Consider the following 22,336-nt stretch of genomic DNA (forward strand, 5'->3'; position numbering starts at 1 on the left):
AAGAGAAATCTGTTTTCACAAACCCTTTAGGGCACAACTGGTCTACTTTCATGTTTGAGGCTTTAAAATGACTAAAAAGACAATATTAGGTAAGCTGACACTTAGATGTGATTCAAACACTTTAACAAACGCCAGCCTTCAAAAGGTATGCAATACATGTTTATTTAACTCGTGATATGGTAATTTATTTTATTAGGTTAAATTACCAGGTTTTATTTTCTGAATTTCTTGCAATGTTAGGATGAGAACGCGGAAAAAGGAATTATTTGCTCCACGTGATTATTCAGGTTGAGCGGTTTGACGACAAGTTTGAGCGACAAGGCCGACATGGTTTGGACATGTGCAGACGATGGAAAGGGGATATACTGGACAAAGGGTGTTGAAGATGGAGCTGCCAGGTAGGAGGAACAGACGAAGAACACAGAGGAGACTGATGGATGCTGGTGTGATAGGGGAGGATGTTAGGGGTGGGGTGAGATGCTGTGGAGACCCCGAATCAGGCGGGGAGACAAAGATAGGATTTTTTTTTTTTAAGTAACGAACCCGGCAAAAGTTCAAAGCCTCGTTGAAGCCTATAAAGAACTTTTCAGTGCAATATAAAAAAAACGAGACATTTATTTATCTATTTGTTTTTCACAAAGATAATATTAGACTGTTTGTGGAAATTCCCACAAACCCTTTAATAGCCATGAGAGGAAAAACAGCTGGTTCATTGTTCCAACACCAGGAAGGGTACACATTTTCCCTCCCGATCAACGATGGGAATTTCATTTCCAGTTCTGTGGTGTAGACCTGTGCAGGTAGGCTGATGACTGAGTGTGAATATACTGAAGTTGGAACACCCCCCCCCCCCTTTATTTTTTTTAAACAAGGGGGGAACCACTTGGTGGTATTTTCAACAAAAAGACAATTTCTAATCAATCACAGTCAGAATACTTTATTACGTTTTATAGTAAAGTGCTGCGTAAAGTGCAGCTTATGACATAATTGGCTCAAATGCATTGCAGCAGAAGATTAATGCATACTCCTTAAAATAAAAAGCAACAAAAACAAAAGTAAACGCTGACTGTAATGAGGTCACTGCTCCTACTCTGTCTTGACTCAGTGCAATGGCTCGCAGTCAAATGTCATTAAAATCCTGTGGAGAGCCATGCAAATAGACCTTCAGGCAAACAGATACCTAACACACTTTTTGCTCTCTATTCTAGACAAGTTATGCAACTCAATCCTGAGTCTGGTCAAACTCACTTTGAAACTTCCCGAACCAAATAATTTAGAACAATGGATGCCTAAGAAGGCTTATTAGACTACCTGGCACAGATTTGGACCCTTTCCTTAGTTATGAAAGTTAAACTGATTGATTGAAAATAAGAACGTGTCCATGATAATGATAGCATCTGATCTGAACTGTCCTTAGCAACAGCATGAAGAGCTGATGAGAGGCGTGCTTGGAAAAGCCACGAGGGAAAATAAAAAACAATCTCTAATTTAGTTAAAGTCAAACAACCGTTCGTGGGATTTTTTGTTGGTTGGTCACAGTAAACTCTTTGGTTATGGTAAACCTCACTGCTCTTCTAATGATGGTCATTTAATCCTCTAACTTAAGTAGCTCTGTACTTGACAAAATTAAACATTGGCTGTAACACAGAGCAAGAAAGGTTTTACGAAAACTACGTCACCACTGCCACTAAAGTGATGCTCAAAGTTTCAGTGTGTGTGTGTGTGAGCAAATGGAAGCACGATATGTCTTAAAATGTTGCATGTTCAGTCATTGCAATGGTTTGTTTTGTTTTTACACTTATTTACATAACTTCCCAACAAATTTCAGAAATGGGTTTGTACTTTTCATGTCTTACTGACCATTCAAAGCACTTCAGATTAAAAGTCAGATTTTAACTTTGCATTCATACACTGGTTTATTCTGTGGCTCAGGGGTCTCAAACTTAAATGATCTGGGGGCCACTGCTGGCCATTGTCATTGTAGGGTCTCTTTAGTGTTCAAGAGGCACAAAAACAAACAAACAAGAAAACACCCATAAATATTTCCAAAAATCTAGCGTTTGCTTCTTTTTTTTTTTTTACTGAATAATACAATATTGTAAAATAAGACAAAACTGAAAAAGTGAGCACAAATCTTTTTTCCTCATTCTTAACTGAAGCCTTTTGGTGAACTTACAAAAACACAGATTTCAAATCAATATACGTCAATATAATCAATGGTAACAGTTGGGAAACTTACTTCTTAAACTGCTTGAGGAAAATGCCCACGTTCATCCCCCTCTTTGAGTCAAGGATGTTGACCTGAGGAAAGAAAAAAAACACAAGACACTACGATAAAACTCTGTTGAAGCTCTAGTTAAAATACAGCCAAACAAACACACCCACTCCTGGGTGTTGTTGGTTGTCTCTACGTGAGGTTCAAACCTCCTTCAGAAGCTTGTACGACTCGCACAGAAAACACGTGACTGTGCAGCACATACATTTTTAAAAAATGACCCTGAGGCCCAATTACTACTTTTAAATAGCAACTGGGCACTTTTGTGGTTTGAACTAAAGATGGTGTTTAAAGCATGCTGCAACTGTCTATGTTAAGTTAACCAGTATTGGACATGGTTGGAGACACTGGGAGTGGATGGAGTTCATACTTGCAATAATTTAACAACTCATTCAATAGAAAAATCAAATCTAGTTAATTCATGCCTGAACCTTAATCACCACCTTAATGTCTGCAGTCTAAACTCACCATTAATTGTCAGAAGTTCAGTATTTTAAGCGCCCGTCTTAAACCTTCATGACAGTCACTCACCTCGTCTTTCTTGGTCTCCTTAAAGGAGCGTGATCGGGATACGTGAGTTGATGTTGCAGTTGATGCTGCTGACCCACGGAGGCCCGTCCCCGCATCCTCCTGCTGCCCAAACAGCTCCTCCACCGAGCGAACATCGATCTGGTACTGCTGCTGCCGCACCGCCAGCGTCCAGATGTTCGGCTTCCCGCGCACCTTCTCCTCTGGGATAGGCTTCCAGTAGAAGCTGCGGACCCGGCGCTTTTTCCTCCCATTGTGGTTGGATGATGTGTTTGCCAGGGGCGGAGGGGGCGGCGGTGCCCCAGGAGGTGGGGGAGGGAGGGGAGGAGGGGGCGGCACTTCATTCTGGGTGGTGTCAGAAAGCAAGGTGGGTTGACCGTGCCCAGACATAGAAGAAGGGTCTGAGGTAGTGATGGAGGAAGTGGTGCAGCTGCTCCCCTCGCTGCTACAGCTCTCTGGCTCATTTGTTGTGGATGTACAACTCATAACAAGCATCGCAAGGTTGAGCAGTCAGCATACAGTCTCTGTGCTGACACAAACTAAACAAATATGTGATCTGTATCTCCTGAATTTCCAGAGAACATCAGCTCGCTGCAGCGCTGGTTGGTGTCTCCTAATCTAGTCACTATGAACAGGCTGCATCCATTGATTCATCTCCGTCACTCAGCTGGTCATCCATCGCCCTAAGTGGGGCCTTTGAAAGACACCTCCCAGAGGTAGTGGGCAGGGGGAAATGATGGCCATGGAGCTACAAGAGCAACACAAATGACACAGGACAGGATTATACAGCGGTACCCATGCATATCATCGTCATCGACTATCTGGAATTTGAGGAAGTTAAACAAGGGCACGACAGAACAAAGACGAGGGGGACCCAGTGAAGGAAACTGCAAATCCTGTTCTTTTCCATTTTTGAAGGGCTTTGAAGTCAAGCTGTGGGGTGTATAATGACTACAGACATGACACACACCCCTTAGGTTCTGTTACACAATTTCTTTTTTTTCTTTTTTTTTTTTTTTTTTTTTTAAAAACCAGCCCTCATCTATGCAGCCACCAAGACAATACCGATATGCACTGTATCCCAAAAGTGACGGTTGAAGTCACACCTGAACATGTATTTAAATAGTTATTTGTGTTTCATTTTATTCAACATGAAAATACAGTTCATTTTAAAAATCCAGTAAGAGTTCGTCTAAGTCTGAGAAACAAATGGTTAAAAGTGGATTTTGTCAGACAACTCTGCAAGCTAATCTCGGAAAACAGTTTTCACATTAAGTATTTTTTTTAGAAAAAAACCTTGGCTTGTAAACCTTCCATCAGTCCTACATTTTCTGCCAGTTTCTTTGTCTTAAAGACAAATTAGACTTTGTCATCATTAAAATGACAATCTGTCACATTTGCAGGAGAGCCTGTGTTTAATAAAAGCCTCGCTGTATGGCGACAGTGGATTGATAATGTTAAATGAGAGGATGCAATATTTCTTTATCTCACCTTAAATTTCTGTAGGACATTCTGCACTGGCTGGTGCACAGCAGTAAGGACATTTTAAGTTTGTTGACGCTGCATCTCTGGAAGTAGAGTATTAGTCATCTCCTATGAAGTTTTAGAATTTACATTGTTTTACAGAGTTAATGTCACCATCACAGCCAATGTCTGTGAGAGACTCCTGTGAGGTATATGGGCTCAGCTCCCTCACCATCTACCCTTCACACTGGACTTCTTACTGGCTGCACCATTTTGTTAATAAATGATGTTCATTTAAAAGTAAACTGGTGTTGTGTTCCTCCTTGCCTTGCAGCCTTTCGAGCTGTAACGGTTATACATTATACATTTATTTATTAATAAATGAATTATTAAAAACACAACTGCTTACCACCACACACACACACAAGCTGTGCTTTTGAATATAGCACAGATATTTGTGAAACATTAAATTCTTTATACGTCTCGCTCATGAACACTTTAGAAAATCATCCTCATTGAACACTCTCTGAAATGAGTGATCAAATGATAATTTGTGGACACTAAGAACCACTACTTAGGCCAGAAGGAAGGGAAGTGCTTGAGTTTCCTCCTCTTGCTTTTATTAACTGAATGGCAGCGCTCACTGCGGCTCTCAGTTGGAGGGAAACTGTGTTAAGTTTCAGGAGAACACATCACTCAGTGCTGGAGCTGACGTGGCTACAGTGATCTGATACTCCTCTTTATAAAAGGGTAGTTGAACAGAGGATCTGACAGAAAACAGCAGATGAACAAGATGTATGGTGGCCATGAGGGGGAGGGTACATTGTTTCCAGCACTTTGAAGAAAATAATGTGGTTTCAGAGAAAATGAACTGCTGTGATAACAAATTTCTGGTATCGATAACGGTCCATGTGGTCTCCTTCTGCTGGTTTCTAGAATTAACGCTTTGCCTCTTACACAATCGTAACATCTTAAATGGTAGTCTGCCATTGGTTCGCAGCCTTGTCAACATGATACTGATGAGGTTATAACTAATTAATAAAGCCTGCGTCACTAATAGCTTCATGTTGCCAACATTGGCTTGCACGTTCAGGTGCCCTGTCCTCAGAACTGGACCACACCATCAGTCATCTTTAATTCATCAGATGGTGAGAACATCTGACCTCACACCAACTCCCCACAGTCTGCAGTGAGGAGAAATGGCTACTGCTAACACGTGCTGCTTTAGGATCTGTTTACAGTGTTCGCTGTCATATCAGCTTTAAAGAAGCACTTGATTTCTTTCTTGTGAAACATTAGATGAGAAGATCAATAGCTTGCATGTCTGTTAATAACAGGGCTCCAGCTAGGCATCATTAGCTTGATGCTAGAAACGGGACTGCAGAATGATCAAGATTCATTGTAAACCATCACGTGTTCAAAATCCAGACCGTGGAACACCAAAACCTTCTTTAATACACGCTCATCACTCAGCCAGTGTCAAGACAACCTGCTGGAGTTTAAACCATGGATTTACACATAATGGTCTGGTTTGAAGAGTCTTTATTTCTGCTCCAACATTCATGCCAAGGTCATAAACACATGAAAACATTGATCCAACCTACACTGTATGAACAGTTCAGGCTGAAGGTGATGGGGGATATTTTTTGGCCCACCTTGGGCTCATAAATACCAACTGGTCATCATTTAAAACACCACAGCCTACCTGAGTCTTGTTGCTCATCATGTTCATCTCTTTATGACCACAGCGTACCCTTCTTCTAATGGCTGCTTCCAGCTGAATAATAAACCATATCACAAAGCTCAGTTTAACTCAAACTGATTCTTGAACATGAAAACGAGTTCACTGTACTCAAACGGCCTCTATAATCACCACATCTTGATCAGAGCACCTTAGGGATGTGGTGGAAATCTGCAACAACTGCGTGATGCTATCATGTCAACCAAAATCTCTGTGGAATGTTTGCAGCAACTTGTTAAATCTATGCCATGATTCAACTTCTAAAAGCATAAAGAGATCCAACCTGATACTTGCTAGGTGTACGTAGCAAAGTGATTTGTGAGTGTAGGTCAGTCACAACAAATTTAAAGATCAGAGCTCAGGTTCACAGGTTAACAGTGAGCTCTGACTAAAGCTATAAGACACTTATGAGTATTACTATACACCTGGCAGCAGTGTAGCTAGGAAACCGTTTACTCAAGCTATAAACTGTAAGCTATAAAAACTTGAAAACACCATAAAGACAACAAACATCTGTTATTTCACAACTGACACTTTACAGATTGTTTACTTAATCCCTGCAACACCACTGTATCACATTATGGTGTCTTTATGGACTAGACAAATGAGACATAAAGTGATGCTGACAAAGAAGCTCGGGAGATGCTTTTCACATAAAAAAGTCTAAGTTATTAAAAAAGATGAATCTTCTGCTGGCACTAACCGTGTGTCTAATAGATTCTAAATATATAAAATATAAAGCCAGAGATGATGAGCCTTCTATATGGACGGGCTTTTTGTGCTTAATTATTTAAATGAATTAAAGTTTAAAAAGTTTTAATAAAGGTGGACTTTTTTCACCTAAAAGCCAAACTAGCAGTTTTTCATTGGTTCCAGTCATGTGTGTGATAACTCCATGCGCCAAACCATTCCTCTAAAACTGAGTCCAAACGTTCCTGTCAGCTTTGTTTCAGGTTTAATGTACATTAGTTCTGTGTCTCTAAAGCGAATGACCCAGTGTCAGTGACTGGTTTGTGGCATTTCACATTCATTTAATTAAATTTCACACTGCATGAGGAAAAACCACCAACAATAGGGCAGTAACCAATGTCATCTGTCTAACGTGATTCACAGAGGAGGAAAAACATCAGTCAGTAACACGACACTGGGAAGGCCTGAGGGAATGAAATCAGACGGGCGGTTGCCAGGCTCAACACATCCACCTGCTGCCACGAGCTTCATCTAAAACATCCACCTGCTGTCGACCCGGGGGCAATCTCGCTCCAATCACTCTTCATTGGTGACAGCAAACACCACACCCTCTATGACTAACTGACCATCCACCTCTAACACAAACCAAGCTGACAACAGTCACGTTGTTATGAGCAGTTCGCCTGTCTTCTACAGCAGAAGGCTGTAGATCCTTCGCCTCCCAAAATATATCACTGCTACTGATCCAATGAGAACCACAGAAGCATCTGTACCAACTCTACCGGTTGTCCGAACCTGACTAGTCTGCATATCTTTTGAGCAAAAACTCTCCAAATTGGAATTTTCTTGTGTTTTCTTCTATGAGGTGAAATAACAGATAACAAGTTTATGAACTGAAGACACAAAAAAACCAAAAACAAACTTTAACGTGAGATAAGAGAACTCAGGAGAAAAAAAAAATCCCCTCTAGACTTACTAAACTTTTACACTGAGAAGAGAGTTGAACAGAAAAACAAGTTGTGTCTTTTATGCCTTTGGGGACACTCAGTGAGAGGTGAAAGCAAAAATCAGGGAATAAAGAAACACAGAAACTTAACTAGGCTTGACCCAAAGACTGAGCTCACAAACAACAAAACACCAGATGATATCATGAAGTTATACAGTTCTCTCCCTAAAGTTTACCAAAAGAGTGAAGCATAAGTCAAGTGTGAAATGCATTTATATATCATCTTTAAAAGCTACTCCTCACTCCCTCTGTTCCTCCAACAACAAACTGTGGAGTAGACCAGTAAGCCTTCAGTCACACAGGTATAGAGACGAGTTGGTGATCTCCCTGGCAACCTCTGGTCATTAGAGGAAAATGTGTATTGTCCATTTGGGACAGCCAACATCCATTCACCAACCAGTCAGGGGCTGGCGAATGGATGCTTTTGAGGATGGTACACCATCCTCCAAAATAAAAGTCAGGTCATACTACTGCAATCAACAGATTTCAAAAAAGGCAAAACTTTTACTTTGAAGGCGAATATTCTTTGTTTCCTGTTCATGTCAAACTCTTCAGTTTCACTACAGCAAGTTGTCACTAACTGGTCTCTAAGCCTTTGTGCTTGGCAGCTAATGGAGACTTAAGGATGCGTGCACAGGACAGGCAACCTCTTTATCCAAACCAAAAAACTGACAGAAATTAATTTAAATTTGAGGTGCCTCCCATCTTTGACATGTGCTGAAGAATGAATTACATCTAATGATAATTAGCTACACCATGCTGTGCAGCTTCTTTAAGCTGTTTCAGCTGAAAGCCCATTACTGCATAAATTCATGCAGTAATGGGCTCTTTTGTCTGTTGTGCATTTGCCATTTGTGTGTTTCAGCCTTACATAACTCCATGCAAAGCATTTTTTCTCCCTTTTATCCTGTAAGGATTCTAATTGGAGGTAACTGTCACCAAGTTTCCAGGGTGCCACCAAGTACAAAACAAACACAATCCACTCAAACTCTCAAATGAGTGACAGTGAAGGTCAAGGAGCCACCGCATGCTATAATGATCCCCTGTTGCTAGCTTCAAGTTCAATTTCCTGAGGGTGAGCGCGGCCCTGCAGAGCGCAAGTCTTTTACTCACACCGTAGGGGCACAGAGGCGCATTCACATGGGATTTGGTCAATTCTGCTTCGTCATCATTTCCATGGGAACGCTCGTTAGCAGAAGCTGGCTTATGCAGAGCGCAGTAGGGCGATGCTGTCGGACCTCTTTGTTTCCGACTATCTGGATCCTAACTTCACCAAACAGCAGTGGTGATGGGCTGCCAGTGATGGGATTTCAGTAGCAATTACTATCATTATTCTGTCCAGTCTATAAAATGACAAAATAAAAGGTACAGAATGTGCATACTTTAATCAACAGGCCAAGATCAAAAGACACTGAATTTGAATAAAACAAAAATAGCAGCTTTACTTTATCTTAATGTTTACTGATCTCTCCGAGTGCTTTCTACCTCCGTGAGCAGTCTGGCCTCTTTTCAGGCACAGGAAACTGCACTGCATGTTAACTCCAGTCTCATGTAAAAAGTAATCCTTTCTTTCCTCTGGTGAGAAACAAATTGCATAAAAAAAAACCCTAAACATGACCCTTCTCTTGCCATCAAACTGGGCAAAGCTATGATAATGCTAGCTTGAAGCTTCGTAGTTGTCTCTGCCACACTTCTTTGCTCTACAACGTCTCAGCCTCTTTTTGGTCCCTGGAGGTAAATTATTAATTAATTTTCAATAGCAAAACAGCAATTAATATAAACAAATATACACACATTGAATTCAGTGCTTGTTCTGCGTGCTTCTATAGCAAGCATCTGTTTTTATCTTGTAGCTGAAAAGGACATTGTGTTTATTTTGAAACTCACGATGCTGGCTTATCGCTCTCATTTCCATGCGTCGCTTGCAATAAGGAGGACACAGACCAGAGTGGGAGTTAAGCATGCTGTAGCAACAGCACACAGGAACATAGCTTGCACAAACACACAGTGACGAGGCAACTATTGCTCGGATACCAAGCACAAAAGAGCTGTCAAAACTTCTCGTTTCACACACAGACAATATGAAAAGACACCGTTTAGAACAGAAACAGCCAAGCGACCGCAGCTCTGGATTTTGAAGGTGACTGACTGCAGCAGCATCAGTGATGTAGTCAAGCAATAAAAAAAATAAAAAAACCTGCTCCGTCTCATAAATCACATGAAGCTACCGGTCTCATCCTCAAACAAAAGGGTGGCATATCAAATAAACTGTGCAGTGTGTCTTGTCTTTATATTAATTGCTCTTCTTGAAGTTTGTTGTAAAGATAAAATATGAAATATCGGATGAATAGCCAGACCTTTGTGACCTCGTGCCTGGTTGCATAACACACAAATGAACCACCTCCCATGTCACCAGAATAAACTAACTGGCACACACTGAACAAGGAACCTATTATTCAGGAAATCCTGGATTTATCAAATATTTTCACAGATTGCCTGCTTGTACCTCAACGTCTACATTTTCTAAGCAAGCCTCAGAATCTGACTGAGTGAATTATTTATACCACCATGAATAAAGTAAGTTCTCTTCCAGTCTAGCTGCTGCTGTCCTGAGCATCTCAAAGATGCTGACCCAGAGTCAGCTCACCTGGGTAAACTAATGCTTTAGTGACATATTAATAACAAAAGAAGCAACATGTACAGAACTGAAATGCTATTTAATTCATTTACAAGCATTTAGTCTTATTAATCAACCATTATTAAATCAGTTAAAAGAAATAATCACCCCAAAACTGATGTGAATAAGTTGGGTGATGTATTGGTGCCTGAAACAAACAACAACGTGTTACAGAGTCTGTACAGTGGATTAACATAGCTCAAACAGAACACAGCACTTTCCTCTCAAATCTGAAACAAGCGGTTTGGAGGAGATTATTTCACAGTTCAATTTGTCTAGAGAGTAGTTAGGCCAAGGTACTGCGTGGCACCTCATGCCATGTGAGGCTAAACCCACAACACTGCTGAACTTGTACCAGTGCAAGTGAATCTGCTTCAGGTCAGAATATTAACCTACTGCTGTTCACCAGTAAGCTTATGTTGCCATTTTATCTCTAGATATGCAACTTTACTGACGTGAAGAAGCAGGGAATGGGGAGAATGTTTCTTAAGCCCACAGTGAACCTCAGCCTTCTAAACCGATGAAAAACACCTGCTCAATCCTCAGTGTTGGTTTAATCCTTAAAGGAAACGTCCTGGATGCTCCCATAAACGTGACACAAAGCTGGCATACAATTGACTCATGGTGTAATATCACTGCAATTTTTAACATTCTGCAATATGCTGTGTATTGCAGGAATGCAAATTACGATTTGTCACATTAAAGTTAAAAATTTCAATATGTATTTTATCTAATAACATAAAATTATCTCAGTCAGATATTTTTTGCTGCAAAATGAAATTGTCAAGCGCATCAACGATTTCACTAAAACCTGCCATAAATGTTGCAGTAAGACAGTAAGTCTGATATCAGCTTGCAATTGAATGGAGTCAAGTTGGCAATTACATTGAATCTGTTTCTGATAATACAGCAAGACAGCTGTTTGCAGAAAGGTTGCCTGCTATTAGCTGAGGTGAGCCCTCTTATTCATAGTATTCTCAGATAAATATATATTTAATTTTATAAAATATTCATATTTAAAGTCATTGTATTGATGCAATATCGCCACTAGTAAACATCCTTTTTTTTCCATCCTGTCTCTACTCACATTTGAGCACCAAGAAAAGCTGTTGGTTACAGGTCATTGTAATGTTCATCTTGTGTCTTTCTGTAACCGTTCCAAAACCAGCAACAGCTCATTCTTACAAAGGGCACACCTACAGGGACAATGAATTGGTTGTAGTTAGCAAGTGCTATCAGTGTGAATGAACCTGAAACAACAGCTTTGTGGGTTTCTGAGTTATTAAATACAGTCAGGAAAGCACAAAACACTTAGTGAGCTATTTGTAGCACATAAAGTTCTGATTAATGATCACTTCAAGAGTTATGACATTGTGCTTTGCTGCTACACAGTTAAGTTTAATGAGTCATATAAAGAAGCTGCAAGCTCACATCAATGAATGAGCTCCTTTTTCTAGGAAAAATGGCTCTTGTAATTTCACAGAGCTTTTCACTAATACGCTGTATGTTAAAGATGGGGGAAATGCACTTGAAAGCAGTTTTTTTTTACCAGTGTTTTTAAACATTTGACAATCTGTGTCAAATGAAAAATTGATACTAAATATAGTGAAATGTAATTTTTTTCACATAAGCACACTGCAGAGGTCTAACACACAAAAGTTACTTCTAGCTTTAAAGAAAACTAAGACAATGTGCCAATAAGTTGCAATTCCTTAGCACTACAGCCGCTATCCTACAACAGCAGCAATGCAAAGAAGTTGTTTCTTGAAGACGTTAAATAATCAATTTTCATATTTTTGTTTTAATCATAAGAGTTAAAGATAAAACAGGCACTAAACTTGAAGATTTTATTAGTTTTAAACATTTAGGTTAAATTTTATATAACTAAAAAAAACAAATTATGACAAAAGTGGTGTTCTTTCTTGGCCAAGTGTGTGAGCTTATGGGCTCAATACTGAATAAAATGTTAAGAATTATTTTACAAATCTCTGTCATACTAGGTTTCCAAAAAACAGACTATCCAAGGTATCAATGAGCATGCAGTTACGCAGTCAGACACACCCCTCCTCATCACATCTGTTCTTCTGAAACCAAGGCAGTGATGGTGAAAACGCTCAAAACAGGATTTCAGAAACCAATAGGTGACATCTCAGTAGCTTTGTCCATCTTTTATAAGGCCTGTGGTCCAAATACTACCTGTGACATGGTGACAACTGAAATACCAAACTCACTCCACACAACTTTTTTTTCATGTTGTACATGTTTTTATGACAAATGTCAGAACCTAACCTTAAAACAAACAAACCTTCAGTGCCTCTCTTCTCCCAGGAACAAAAGTGAGCATCAAATGGTGATCACAACAAACAAATGGTTTGAAAAGCAACACAGACTTTTACACAAATGCTACATCCAGAAAATAAACAAAAGATTTCTTTAAGTAGTTTTCAGGAAAAGTTCTCCAGGGTTCTTGAAGGACTTCTGAAGCTCTTAGTTGGATGTTGGCTGCCTTTTGTTCTGTTCTCTGTCAATATGTTCACTGCTTCAGTAATTGTGAGGAAGCCAACCCATGACTGATGGCGTTCCACTGTGTGTGTTTTATATCCAGGTATGTGTTTACTGTGTTGGCAGTGTATTTGGGATGAGCTGTAGCTCAGGAGGTGGAGCAGGTTATCTACTTATCGGAAGGTTAGTGGTTCAATACCTGGCTCTTCCAGTCTGCATGTCAAGTTTCCTTGGGCAAGATACTAACCCCAAATTGCTCTCCGATACATCCATCGGAGTATGACTGTGTATGAATGTTAGCTAGGAAGCACTAAAAGCTTAGAAGAAAGTGCTTGTGTGAATGGGTGAATGTGGCATGTTGTATAGAGGGCTTTGAGTACTCTGCTAAATAATAATCAGTCCATTTACCATTGTCACGCTGAAAGCTGAAAAAGTTGATGCTTCTCACACAGTATTACATGGTGGATCTAAATCTGATGATACATTTTTGTGTTTTTGTGAAAGGCTGCTAGAAACAAAGTGCCTAAACTATTCTTTGTCTACTATGTGTAAACACAACACTTGTCAATCCCTTCGGTTTGGAGCCTTTTTCATGCTTGAATGATTCATAGGTCAGTGTTAAGTGGCTTAATAGCCACAAAAAAACATTCCTATGAAAATGTCACATTTAAGGACTGGACTGAAAATTGGTGAAAAAGCTGTCAATGTCCAAAGGAAAACTTCACAAAGCGTGGAGAGCTGTTGCTAAAGACCTTTCTATAAAAGAAATTAAAAGGAAGTCTGACTCCTTGAAAGCAAAACTGACAGAAACACGGGTCTTCAAGACTTTTGTACTTCAACACTGGCTATCCGACTTAGATTAAACAGGCAGCTGCTTTATTATATCAAATAACAGTAACAGTGAGTTGACCAAAAACAGGCAAATGTAATATTAAAGTTAAGACACATTATTAAATCATGGTGGTGAAATAGTTTGAGCCTGGCACTGAGGAAAAGAAGTGTACTGACCATTTGTTTTTTAGGAATCATGAATGAAATGTTTGATTTGTAAGAGGGACTCTGTTTTATTTTTGTCTTCTAAAAACTACTTAGTCAGTGAATGTGTTTTTCAATCCGGCTTCATTTCCTTTGCCAGCAGCCAAAATAATCTTCTTTGTAATTATTGACAAATCTATCTCAAACAGATCAGTCATGGACAACAATAGAAAAGCCTCCCTGCATGTTTAAAGCCTTTGTTTTCATTGTCTCTGCTGCACTGAGAAACAGCGCTAGCCTGGTGACAGCTAGGAGAAATGATTTTGCACTTTAAAGCTGTAAATGGGTGAAACACAAGGATTGCCAACAGCGTCACGAATTATATTACAGCTTACATCAACTCCAAATCACTTCGTGGCTGAAGACAACAGCCTAGTATAAATATATCTTAACTTTGGATGCCAAACCTCAAATTAACCTTGTAACTGTCTTCCCTTCACTGTGTACCACAAACACCTACAGCAGCCCAAAACACAACATATCCCCCTAGCTTAGCACAAATCTGCTAATAGCAGCCTGCCACTGAAACGAGGTTTTCAGATTTTAAAGATTAAAGCTGCCAGTTGCAGAGCACGCGAGGTGCCTCTGTCAATTACTGTTTAAGCAGGCTTCAGTTAAGACCAATATGAATGAGTATCCTGGCTGTGGAACTGGTGGTACCACACCTGTCAGCTAACCTGCAACTCCGGAGGGAATTCATTTAATCATATAACCAGCAGTAATACCAGTGCTAAATCTCAAACAAACAAACAAAAATCTGTGCCAATCCTCTTAATAACCAGCCAAGCAGAACATGTTTGGACCAACACCTCATTTAGTATGTGTACCAGAGCGTTCGACACATCAGACTCAAACTTAGCACCATTTCTACTACTGCTGAAATTAATAATGGACTCAGTGATTAATTTGCAGCACTGTTGATATTTTGGATTAAGTATTTGTGCTATTTGTACAAAGGCTTTTTAAAAAGATCTACTTGGGTAATAGATGTTTTCTTGAGCTAAATTTCATCTTCAGGCAATTTAGTGAGTGGACAAAAAGTTAAACTAAAAAAAAAAAAAAAAAAAAAAAAAAAAGCAGCCATCTCCACGGTTAATTTGTGCAACTTACACCATACCATCATCTATATGAAAGACTAAAAGTCTTGGTGACTACTGTAAAACAATCTGTAAAACAGCACATATTGACTCACAAGTCAAATCTGATTTAAAAACGAGGCTCAAAAAAGCTGTTCTCTAAATTTTATATTTATTCTATACGATTACAGATTCATTAATTTTACACACAAAATCAGCATCTGTCCCCATCGCACCAGGGCACTGAACAAATGCTGTGCTCATTCACACGATGGACAGTGATACCCGAGAAAAAGATCTTTGCTACAATAACTGAAACTGTCATGAACTTCAGCTGCCATGTTGGCTTGGATGATGCGAGTCCTTGTTCACCAGTTATAAGTTGATGATTGGGTCTGAGGGAGCAACTTTGGCATTACAAAAGTCTACTTTGTATTTCAATATGACTTTCATGTCATTGCTTTACAATATCTCTGGTTATAATTAATAGGACTGGCATGACACCACTGAGATATTTCACTATACCCGAGCCTTTCTCCACATTGACTCACTATAGTAAAAAAAGGACAGCAGCCTCCTTGTGCAATCCCTTCCGATCACAGGGCGATTGCACAGGTCGTCAAGTGCGAGGCAACCCGTCTCCAAACAGTTGCAGTCACTCTTAAACAGATAGGTGAAGATTTGCAAATAAGTGCAGTCTAATTTATAAATGCAGACAAGTTGCTAATGAGGGCAACTTGCCTGCAACATGTCTCTTTGCATCGGGGAACTTAGTTGTTGGTTGTATTCTGCTTTTATTCCAATATAAAACCAAGCTCCAAAGTCATCTTGCAGTTAAACCCCAGCCCTGCAGCAACCACGTCAGTATTTATGAAGGAATTTCTGCTTCAAATCTGTGAGGTTCTGGCTGCAGTCTGCATGCAAGTATTTAATTTCTGTTTTTCTGTTAGTTTTGCAATAAATGGCAATGTAGATGCAATGATTTCTTTACAAACAGAACAGACAGTTTGTCAGCTGGTCAGAGCTAACAGAAAAATGGGTGTTGTTTTGTTAAATATAACACAAACTCACTGCCTTTACTGTATCATGCTGATCGTGCTTATGTCATCCCTGAAGGCTCAGAAAACACCATGTACACCACAGTATTTTAGTTCTGTAGTACTTTGTAGGATTTGTATTTTTACTAGAAAATAAAGCCTTAATGATGACAAAGCATGGCCAAAGCTTCTTCAGAGGGAATTTTCCAGAACAACAATACACATCCTATCACAAAACAAGCCCCGAATCTAACCTAATAAAAAATACAGAGGGAAGAGAAACCCAGGTGAAACCAAAACCTACTCAGGCGGGATAGTGACACTAATGGAGGGATGAGATGGCACGGGATACACCGTCTGTGAGGCTGCAGATTTATAAAAAAAAAAAAAAAAAAAAGCGAGAAGAGCTTTATTCATCTCGCGTTTGTTCTTTTGTTAACAGGTGTTCAGTGTCTGGCCTGCAGCAGGCAACCGCCTGTCTATCTTCTCTGGCTCTGGGCTCCAGTTGTTGCTTCAGCAATATGAGGCTTGTGCCAAGATCGGCTTTAAGCAAATCTCGCTGCACCGCTTGGCTTCACTGACTGCCACAGAAGCTTAAGCATTAATCACATTATTTTGTGTATGATTTTGGAGGAAACTAGGCCTTAACCAACACATCCTGAGTGAGAATAAAGCAGGTGTTCAGGTCACCATAGAGACAACAGTAGGTTTTAACATGAAGGGAATGCAAACATGTTTACACGGCAGTGAGGAAAGTGTTTACCCAGGGGCACCAGGGACACTTGAGCTGGCTTCATTAGGATACATTTTAATACCTGGGAAAGACTACCCACAGGTACACATGCATACGGCTGACATTACCCACTCTGAACACTTAGAGGCGCACTGTGAAAGGCGTGGCACTCTTCCTTGCCTTTAATTTCATTTTGAGCTCTTTTCCTGTATTAGACAGCTCACAGCTGACAGATTTGGGCATGTTTGGGACCCGAGTTGCCACCAACTATTCAGCCCCCTCTCCTGCTCCCACACAAATAAATCAAACCCCCTTAAATATCTTCCTCCTCGGGCTGACGTCAGAGCATTGAGTTTTCCATGTTACTCTCTGCCTCCACAGCAACCCGGGGGGCGACCCACCCCCCCTTGACCTGACCCACGGAGACACCCCCCCCCCCTCTGAAGGGTATTGTTCCCAGCACTTGAATGGACTCCACTAACTCATCTGGGCATGGATAGCAGTGTACAAAAGCCAAGGAAAGCAGGGGCTGAGACAAAACCAGCACTGACTTACATGTTGGATTAGCTTGTGCTGGTGAAACACTTGTTTTTACTCCAGTAGTAACACACTCTATATGCATATAAGCTATAATCAATATATTTGTACTTTGGCACAAAGTTTCAGGAAATGCAAAAGCCCCAAAGGAGCACTACACACTAATCATATTTGTTTACATTTTAATTTTGTGATAGGTTACTTCCTGATTTTAATTAAAAATCATGAGTATTTTACACTCTTGTATAAAGAAACTTTTCAAATAGTTTAAATGGAGAACTTTAACTACTTTTCTTTAAGGAGGAAAAATGAAATGTAATGTAGCAAGCATTTCTAAGTATTTTTTATTTATTTATTTATTTTAAACTGATGCTGTCAAGTCCTACAGAGAAATACTGAGATACACAGTCATGACGTTTATGCACAGCAAAGCAACAGATTCAGGGCTTGAACTACACCAAATCACCAAAATGATGTAATTTTGGACGTGGACTGCATTGCAGAACACCTCGACTGTCACCTCAGAGAAAACCCCCACAAAAGAGCAGGAAGGTTAAACGCTCATCGCCTCACTAAAATGCTTCCTCACGGTGCAACGACTCTCCACACCTGAGTTACACACCGCACATTCACAAACACATAACACATACACACACAGAGCGTGATGATGCGGCGGTTACCGTCCCGCTTGACTCACCGGACGGACGACAGGGCTCCGACGCCGTTGGTGTTAGCGAAAGATACTTTTCAGAGGAGAAAATCTTGCGTGGTCTTCTCGGGCTGTCAGCCCTGTCAGGTGAGCTGCTGGCCGAGCTGCGGGTCAATGCGAGGCTCCACGGCAGCGGCGGCAGACTGTAGCGCTGCTCTCAGCTTCCTCGTACGTGATTGGGCCAGGTGGAACGGGCGCATGCACGTGCCGCTCACCCTCCTCGCGCGCGCTAGCGTGTGAGCACTGGTGCAATCACAAGGCGGAAAACAGCGCTGAAGGTGGGCTAGGTGAGGAGCTGGGTATAAGTGGGTATGTTTAATTAGGCGTGAGCACAGGTGGAGCGTAACATGTATTTATGCAACATTAAACCTCCCCGCGTTTGGCGCTGTGTTATTCTTATTTACGTGTAAGTAAAGCCAGGATCAGTGTTGCTGATACTTTTAACCTATAAAGGCAGCTTATGTAGGGGAGATCTGTGTGTCATGATTCATCATTAATTTGTAAACCCTGAACACGTTTTAATGACCACAAAATCACCAGTGGTGATATATACCTATAAAAATAATTAGTTAACACAAAAAAACCACGTTTCAGTTTTTGGTGTATTTTGAAACGTGTTTTTTTCTTCTTTTTTCGGGGGGAGACCTGGAGTGTAAAAGTGCCTGTCTCTAAACTCTGGCTCAGCTTCTGTTTTTAGCGTGTTATTTAAATAAAATAGACATGACAGTCAACAAAAAACGGTAGAGACATTTTTCATAGTTCATGTTTAAAACCAAAGTTGGTATCGATACTGTCAACATTTGGATCAATCTGCACACCTGTAACACTATCTTTAATTCAAACCTTTTTTTATTTAGCTGCCTATGATTTATTTGTTTTTTGTATTTACACTATGAATACTTTAAACCAGGGGTAGGCAACCTTTCTGATGACGAGTGCCATTTAAAATTTCCTCAGAAGTCAGTGTGCCATATGATTGCTTTAGCAATAAATTTAATAACGCTCTATATGAACAGTTACGCAATATATAGAACCACTTTATAGAATTATATTTGTTTGCAGATGTTGGCAGCTATCAGCGAATAGTTATCAGCTGTTTTGAAACAAAAAAATACACTTTTTATCCATAACAAGAACTCCATGACAGCAAATGAACTGTACAACAGAAAATACAAATGCTATTTATGGTCTCCTCACAACAATGATAAGAGAAATAAACTGGGCCAATATGGCATGTTTGTTAATATTCAACCCAACCCTTCAACTCATTCATGTCACCTAAAAGGTAAACCTGTTTCTCCATCACCTGTTCAGCTCTGATGATCCAGTAAGGACGTCTCCTGGTTTCATCTTCATGTTTCCCTCTCACCAGATAACCAAACCGACATCATGACCAGCAGGTTTTACAGCTGTGGCTCCAGCAAACATCAGCTAAATTCTAACAACACCTGATCAAACTTAAACGTGCTGCTGTTGTTTAGCGCGACATCCGGCGGTTTCCTCTTTTTGGCGCAAAGTAGGCGATAAACAAACAAGAGAGAAAAGCCGATCAGCTGATCATTGATCAGTTTCATGATTGAAGTAGCAACAGCAGAGAGAGGGGAGAGAATGAGAGAAGAAGAGGCAGCTGTGCGGAGTAACAGAATAAATCCACCTTTGTGTCTTTTTCCATTCTAGCTGAAGTACGAGACAAACTGTGTCCCTTCTCAGCTCAACACCAAACACGTAATTTAGGTAATTTACTGACGGTTGGCAACTCTACTAACCTTATGAATAAAATAAAGTTCACTATCAGTAACATCAAAGCACAAACCCAGCTGTATAGAAACTCTGTCATGCTAGCTCAGGCAGTACGAGTTATTGTAACTGACTGTAAAAAGTCAGCATAACAAAAATAAACTCCACCTAAACTTGGTTTATATCTGACCCAGATAGACTGCAGGTCATAACTTCTTACCTGAAGTTCAGTTCACCTGACACTCGGACCGGGGCCGCCTCGGGTCTCTCCTCTTGCCTCCCCTTTCTCTCATCCACCTGCTGGCCTCCACCACTTATTAATGTTACTGAATCTGTGGAAGCTCCGCCATAGCCACCACCAAACAACTGAGTTAGTTTTTTACACACCGACCAGCATCTGGCCAATCCACCACTTTCATTGTTTATACGGTTACAAAAAATAAATAAATAAAAATCATCAGGCCACAGACCAAATGCCCGGTATGCCCGATGGCCAGTCCACCCTTCGGGTGTCAACTGTGGCACGCGTGCCTCGGGTTGCCGACCCCTGCTTTAGACACTTCACACAACACATCTTCTCTAAAGAAAAACTTGAAAAATTAACATGTTGCTAGTTTACCCTAAAAAAAAAATCGGCGTTATTTTAGCAAGTCGAAATTTTGAGAAACCTAACTTAAACTTTTCAGAAATAAGCTAATCATTTCAATTTCAATCAATTTGTTTTTTGTTTTTTTTGCTTCATTAATTAAACAAGCGGTTCCCATTTCAGGTATTTCAGAAGTGGTGGTGGGGGTGTAAGTTTCTTTAAAGGCGGACTCCCCCATATGTACCTCACAGTGGTTTGATCCACTGCCTGCCATTCCCTAACTCCTTAAGTTTGCAAACTGTAAACAAAGGTTGTGTGACACGCTGTTATTATAACGCTCAGTAAAATTAAACGTAGCTACCGTTGGAACCACACAACATTTTACTAGCTTCGTTACGTCACCGATAGGTCCTGCGCTTTAATGTAGATACTTCATTAGTATGGGACTATGTATTTGTGGAAAGAGGCAGGCACATTAAAATTTGTAAATTTGTTATAAGTTATTGAATTTAGATTCTTTTTTGGGGGGGTGGGGGGGTGGGGTGATATTTTGATAAATCTGATATCAAACAATTACAACATTATTTAACTTCCATCCAACCCGACCCTGTCCCAGTAGTCATAGGTAAGATGTGCATGTCATAGCCACCCCTATGGTGGATGTGACATGCGTGTTTAGACTGCGGGAGCTCACACAGACTCGAGGAGAATGTGCAAACTTCACACAGTCAGGCCTCAGCTGAAACCCAGAATCTTCTGCACTATTCCATTTAATTCAATCTAAAGGAATTTCCCAATTATTTTAACAGTTTCACATTTCAAATGCTCTCAAAATACCAAGATTTTGTTTAGCTAAAAAAAAAAAAATTATGTAAAATGCATTTTAAAATGATTAATTAGTTCCCCCCCCAGCAATGGAAAACATTTCCAAGACTTCATTTGTTGGCATGGGACACTGAAAGGCCTCATTTGTGCCTGCAGATAAAACATGTCACTGATTTTGTGATGAACATCCTCAAAGCGTTTCCCCGAGGATTAACCGGATCCTGCCAAATGTATAATTGTGGGTGTGGTGGGCTCATCATTGTGAAAACCTACAGAGGGATCTGAAAGCACATGGAGTTAAGTAAACGCAGACAAGCCCCAGTGAAATGGCTCCACGCTCTAGAACTGCTGGGTAAACTACATCAATCTGAATCCATATGTCAGAATGCAGCAGGCTGCAGACTGATGTATCACAGCAGCCTGTGTGAAAAGGAAAGGTGGGGGGAAAAAAAAGAAAAAGAAAAGCATAAATAACCCGTAAGGATATATTTTCACCGGCAGGTCAAAAGTAGCCTGCTTTTCTTTAGTTGGCCCCTGGTGGTGACTTTCTATACAAGCTACTACCATTACCCCCAATTACAGCACCAACACTGAACTCTGGAGACACTTTTTTTAAAAATGTTTTATTTCCCCCCCCCAAAAAGGTTACACAACATTCAGAATCCTTTTAACTCAACATTTGTTAATGTTTCATTATTACAAAGGTAGATGCCCACTGTGACACAGTGCTACCACAGTAGCACACCATTATGCAGGTCTTTAGGAAAACAACGCCAAAGGGCAGCATTTTTGTCATACTAAAAATCAAATAGAGATTAAAAATATATAGCCATCTATTTTAAGGAACAGATTGTTGTACAAGATTCACGCTCTCACACTGCTATAGCGAGCCACAGGAGAAGTACAAATCCACAAAGTGAGGACCACACTAGCAGACAGAACGTCCCCTTTGGAATAATCATACTTTCGCACAGCCCATCGAAGGAAACCGTACGCAGCCTATGCAAAAAAAATGCTGGTGTTTAAATTTACAAAAGACAATATCTCTCAAGTTAATTGCATTTTGGTTTAAAACGTACATGTCACACACTTCTAACAAGTTTTTGATCTCAATTTCAGAAATGTGCACGTGTGCAATATGGATAAGTATGTTTGAGAACAGCACGTCTTCACTAAGG

The 22,336-nt window shown here is 40.3% G+C and overlaps 1 protein-coding gene across 1 annotated transcript in view; it reads right to left on the reverse strand.

Moving 5' to 3' along the window:
• The window catches only part of fhdc1 (FH2 domain containing 1), a 32,835-nt gene extending 14,679 nt beyond the window's left edge, over positions 1-18,156 (reverse strand). The window contains exons 1-3 of the mRNA XM_085458896.1: positions 17,999-18,156; positions 2,807-3,551; positions 2,240-2,301 (exon numbers count right to left, since the gene is read on the reverse strand). Coding sequence (XP_085315022.1) covers positions 2,240-2,301; positions 2,807-3,298 — 554 coding nt within the window. The 5' untranslated portion in view covers positions 3,299-3,551; positions 17,999-18,156. The remainder of the gene's footprint in view (positions 1-2,239; positions 2,302-2,806; positions 3,552-17,998) is intronic.
• Positions 18,157-22,336: the final 4,180 nt, after the last annotated feature.

This window comes from Copadichromis virginalis, linkage group LG6 (assembly GCF_057382275.1).
Source record: "Copadichromis virginalis isolate Kocher_CV1m ecotype Utaka linkage group LG6, C_Virginalis_male_GT1.1, whole genome shotgun sequence".
NCBI classification, from domain to species: Eukaryota; Metazoa; Chordata; class Actinopteri; order Cichliformes; family Cichlidae; genus Copadichromis; species Copadichromis virginalis.